At 36.2% G+C, this 4,530-nt stretch overlaps 1 protein-coding gene across 1 annotated transcript; it reads left to right on the forward strand.

Moving 5' to 3' along the window:
* Positions 1–554: 554 nt before the first annotated feature.
* LOC111802115 (uncharacterized) lies at positions 555–2,616 on the forward strand. The gene is made up of 2 exons (XM_023686374.2): positions 555–1,343; positions 2,093–2,616. The coding sequence occupies exons 1-2, from the start codon at positions 762–764 to the stop codon at positions 2,534–2,536; spliced, it is 1,026 nt and encodes a 341-aa protein (XP_023542142.1). The 5' UTR covers positions 555–761; the 3' UTR covers positions 2,537–2,616.
* Positions 2,617–4,530: the final 1,914 nt, after the last annotated feature.

Here is a 4,530-nt window from a genome sequence, read left to right on the forward strand (position 1 = left end):
ATGGAAACCTCTCCCTAGCAAACAAAAATCATGAGGTTAACGACGATACGTAACCCGAACAATATCTGCTAGCAGTGAATTTGAGCTGTTACAAATAGTATCAGAGCCAAACACAAGGCGGCATGCCAGTAAGGACGCTAGGCCCCCAAGAGGGCATGGATTGTGAGATATCAAATCCCACATCGATTGACAATAGGAACAAAACATTTCTTATAAGGGCTTGGAAACCTCTCTCTAGAAAAACGCGTTTTAAAACATGAAACTAACAGAGATGCGTAACAAGCCAAAACGGACAATATCTACTAACGATGGGTTGAAGTTATTAAAGTGTACATAACAAAGATATCTTTTTTTCTATCGATCGTTTATTAGAACAAATCACACAATCTCCCTACCGAAAGAATGTCAACCTTTTGACACTTTTGCCACCTATCTTTCACTCTTTTAATATTATCCATTTTTATGGACCAGACCATAAACCAACAGCTAATATCACGTTCATACTTTTTCTTATAGTCAAAAGTTCAAATCTTCATCATCACGCTCGGGTGCTCGTAAAACGTCTATCGAAATTTAGAATTAATACCCATTTATAGTTGGCCACTAGGAAGATATTCTCCAATTGTCTCTCAACAACGCTAGTGGTCATATTCCCAAAAGCTCAAACCTTTTGGCATTGGAAGATGTTAGCAGCTAATTAACAAAAGGGCAACTTAAAACCTAAACTCCCTCTTGCCCTAGCATGCAAACCCTTCTCTTCCATGGATATCAACCCCACTCCATCTCCACCCATCTCCGACACAAACCACCACCACCCTCTTCCCTCCGCCGCCGCCACGCACGGCGACCCTTCTCCAAAAAAAGCCCTTTCTTCCACGGTCGGCGACCGCCTCAAACGCGACGAATGGAGCGAAGGCGCGGTCGCCACCCTCTTGGAAGCTTATGAATCCAAATGGGTTCTTAGAAATAGAGCCAAACTCAAAGGCCATGATTGGGAAGATGTGGCTCGCCATGTCTCTTCAAGGGCTAACTTCACCAAATCGCCTAAGACTCAAACGCAGTGTAAGAATAAAATTGAGTCCATGAAGAAGCGGTATCGTTCCGAAACGGCCTCCGCCGTTGACGCCGCCGCTGCTTCCTCCTCCTGGCCGTTGTATCATCGCCTTGATCTCTTGCTCCGGGGAAACACTCAACCACCTCCTCTTGCCACGTCGGTGATTCTGGTTGATGCGCCACCGCCACCACCACCACCGCCACCGCCGCCGCCTCCTCCGTCTCCTCCGCCCTTCACGGCTACGCTGAATTGTCTCGGATCTAATGGTGTTGATGGGATTATTCCAAAGGTGATTGATTTCTCTTTTGAACCACTTTTATTGGCTATAGCTCTTTGTCCCTTTTACTTTTTTTTTTTAATTAATAAAATTATTTACAACTTTTATATTTTTTTAAAAAAAATTAAACTTTTAATAATACCCTTAAAACTTTATTTAAAAAAAAAAAAAAAAAAAAAAAAAAACCCTTAATCTTAAAAAAATTAAAATTAAAAAAATACCATTATTAATAATTTATTTCAAAACTTTAAAAAAATACATTAATATCTTTAAAAAAATTTAATTTTAAAAATACCTAAAACTTTTTTAAAAAAATACAAAATCACCCTTACCGAAAATACATAGAAAGAATTGTCAGTACCACGTTTCTGAAATACCCATAAATTTTTAAAATTAATATTAACACTCGTAATCTTTAAAATAAAGTTAAAAAAAAAGTTTTTAGCCTTAATACCTTTAAAATATAGATATATCGTTTCTGTAAATATAAACTTTTATTTATTATAAAGTTTAAAGGTATTAATGTCATTTTTAAAAGTTTACGAGTATTTTTTAAAAAATATACTACTAACCGTAACTGTATTTTTAAAATTTTCAAGAGGTGAAAGGCATTAATGAAATTTCTAAAAGTTTAAGGGTGTTTTTGAAATACTTTCGAAAGTTTAAAATTATTTTAAAATTTTTTGGAAGAATAGTATTTTTGAAAGTTTTGAGGTATTTTTGAGACAAAATACAATGTTATGAGTTGACATTATTAACAGGAGGATGGAGTTGATGAAACAAGAGTATCAGATAAGGAGGAAAAGAACAAGAACAACAACAACGTTGTAGTGGAGACAGACAGTAGCACACCAGCAATGCCATACAGCGACAACGAGAAGCTAAGATCGAAACAACAACCAAAAGCGAAGAAGACGAAGAAAAAGAAGAAGAAGAAAACGAGGATGTCGGACGAGCTGGATGAGATTGCTAGCAGCATTCGGTGGCTAGCCGAGGTCGTGACGAGGTCGGAGCAAACGAGAATGGAGATGATGAGGGATATCGAAAGGATGAGAGCTGAAGCAGAGGCTAAAAGAGGAGAAATGGATCTGAAAAGAACAGAGATTATTGCTAACACTCAGCTGGAGATTGCTAAGCTCTTTGCAGCTGGTGGCAAGGCTGCTGATTCTTCATCAAGGATTGGGAGGCCCACTTCATTTAATTAAACAATCATCATTAATAATCATTAATAATCATTACAAACCTTAATTTTATTCTTAACGAGCAACCGGTTTGTCTGTTTCAATCCATTGGAAATCGAGAATCGAACTATTTTGTTCTTTAAATGGTAACCTGTAGGTGTAACAGCCCCGATCCACCGCTAACAGATATTATTCTTTTTGGGCTTTCCCTTTCGGGCTTCCTCTCAAAACTTTAAAAGCTCTGTTTCCATCACAATCCACCCCCCTTCGAGACCGAGCGTCCTCGCTGGCACTCTTTCCTTCCTCCCATTGATGTGGGACTGCCCCCAAATCCACCCTCCTTTGGGGCCAACGTCCTTATTGGCACCGTCTCGTGTCTACCCCCCTTCGAGGAACAGCGATAAGGCTGGCACATCGTACGGTGTCTGGCTCTGATACCATTTGTAACAGCCCAGATCCACCGCTAGCAAATATTGTCCTCTTTGGTCCCCTCAAGGGATTAAAACGCGCCTGTTGGGGGAAGGTTTCCACGCCCTTAGAAATTGTGGTTTGTTCTCCTCTCCAACCAATGTGGGACATCACAGTAGTGGTCTAAACGGGTTGGCTTGGAAAAATCATTTGGGTCAACCCAAAATTTGTCAGTTAGTTGGATTGGTGGCCGGAGCAACCTGCACATAGTTTACAACCCAAACATTTATTTTTTAATTGGATTGAGTTGTTGGTTGGTGTTTTTTTAGTTACTTAAAAAAAACCTTATAAAAGTCAACTATCAAACATTCACAAGTCAAAACAATTAGTAATACAGCTTATAAACATCAAATACTCTTAATTTTCATACACGTGACATTTTAGGTTTGTAGTCAACCAATCGATTGATTGTTCTGTTTTTACCAATTTTTATTATATTGTTCGAGTTTTGAGTCTTAAGAGAACTCTATTTGTAGTTCAAAAAGGACAGAGAACAACGACAACTTCAAACCGAGAGGGGAGAGCAAGACAATGACTTCAAATGGAGAACAAGAAAGGGGAGAACGGGAGGCAGTAGAACGTCACGAAAGAGGGCGAGAAGCCATGAGCCACAGCGTGGAAAAAGGGATCGAGGCATGAATGGCAGTATCGTAAAGGAAAACGATGTTTGAGACGAGATTGAACAGAAGCTAAAGAACGAGGGGCGAGGGCCTTACTCTTTAGGGTTAGTTCGATATTTATCAAGATGAATGACACAAACGACATTATTTAAAGTTCAATATGAAATTACTCCCTCCATGCAAAAAAATTCAAAATTACCCTCTTCTTTTTAACCCTAAAACTAATTAACCTTTAAAATTACTAAGGTAAAAACTTAATTAGCCCTCCCAAGGAGTAACTGGGCCGTGGGCCTTGGGCCTTGGCCCATTAAGAATTGGCTTAGATTTGCCAAATCAATAATGAGATATGGAGATCCTCCACGTGGCAAACAAAAGAGAAATAATAATAAATTTAAAGTTTTGATGTTAATATTATTCAATATTAGGAAATCTTAAAAATAGAAAATATAAAGCCAACTTTTTACACACTTTAATTGGTTTATTTTTTTTTAGTATTTAAAAATATTTTATTTTATTAATTTAATTCACAACAAAATAATTTATAATAACGTTTGAAAAATGCCCAATTTTAATATCAAAGTGAAATAAAAATTTAAAATTTTAGAATAAAATTATTACTTATAAAAATATAATATAATAAAATAAAATTATAATTTTATTCCATGAGAATTCAATTATTAATATAAATTATTCAATTCAATAAAATAAAATAAAATAACGTTTATAAAAATAATAATATTATGTTACTTTCAACATTAAGATTTTGTTGTTGAACTTATAATAAGGGTTTCATGTGATATGTTTAACAAATCATTAATGTTTTAAGATCTCATAATTTGTTTTAAATTCTAAAATTTAAACTTTTTTAAACGCATCCAATTAAAATGAACTAAATTGTAACGACCCATGTTCGGGATTTAGAATAAGGAC

The sequence above is a fragment of the Cucurbita pepo genome, chromosome 9, assembly GCF_057944985.1.
Source record: "Cucurbita pepo subsp. pepo isolate OVF chromosome 9, ASM5794498v1, whole genome shotgun sequence".
NCBI classification, from domain to species: Eukaryota; Viridiplantae; Streptophyta; class Magnoliopsida; order Cucurbitales; family Cucurbitaceae; genus Cucurbita; species Cucurbita pepo.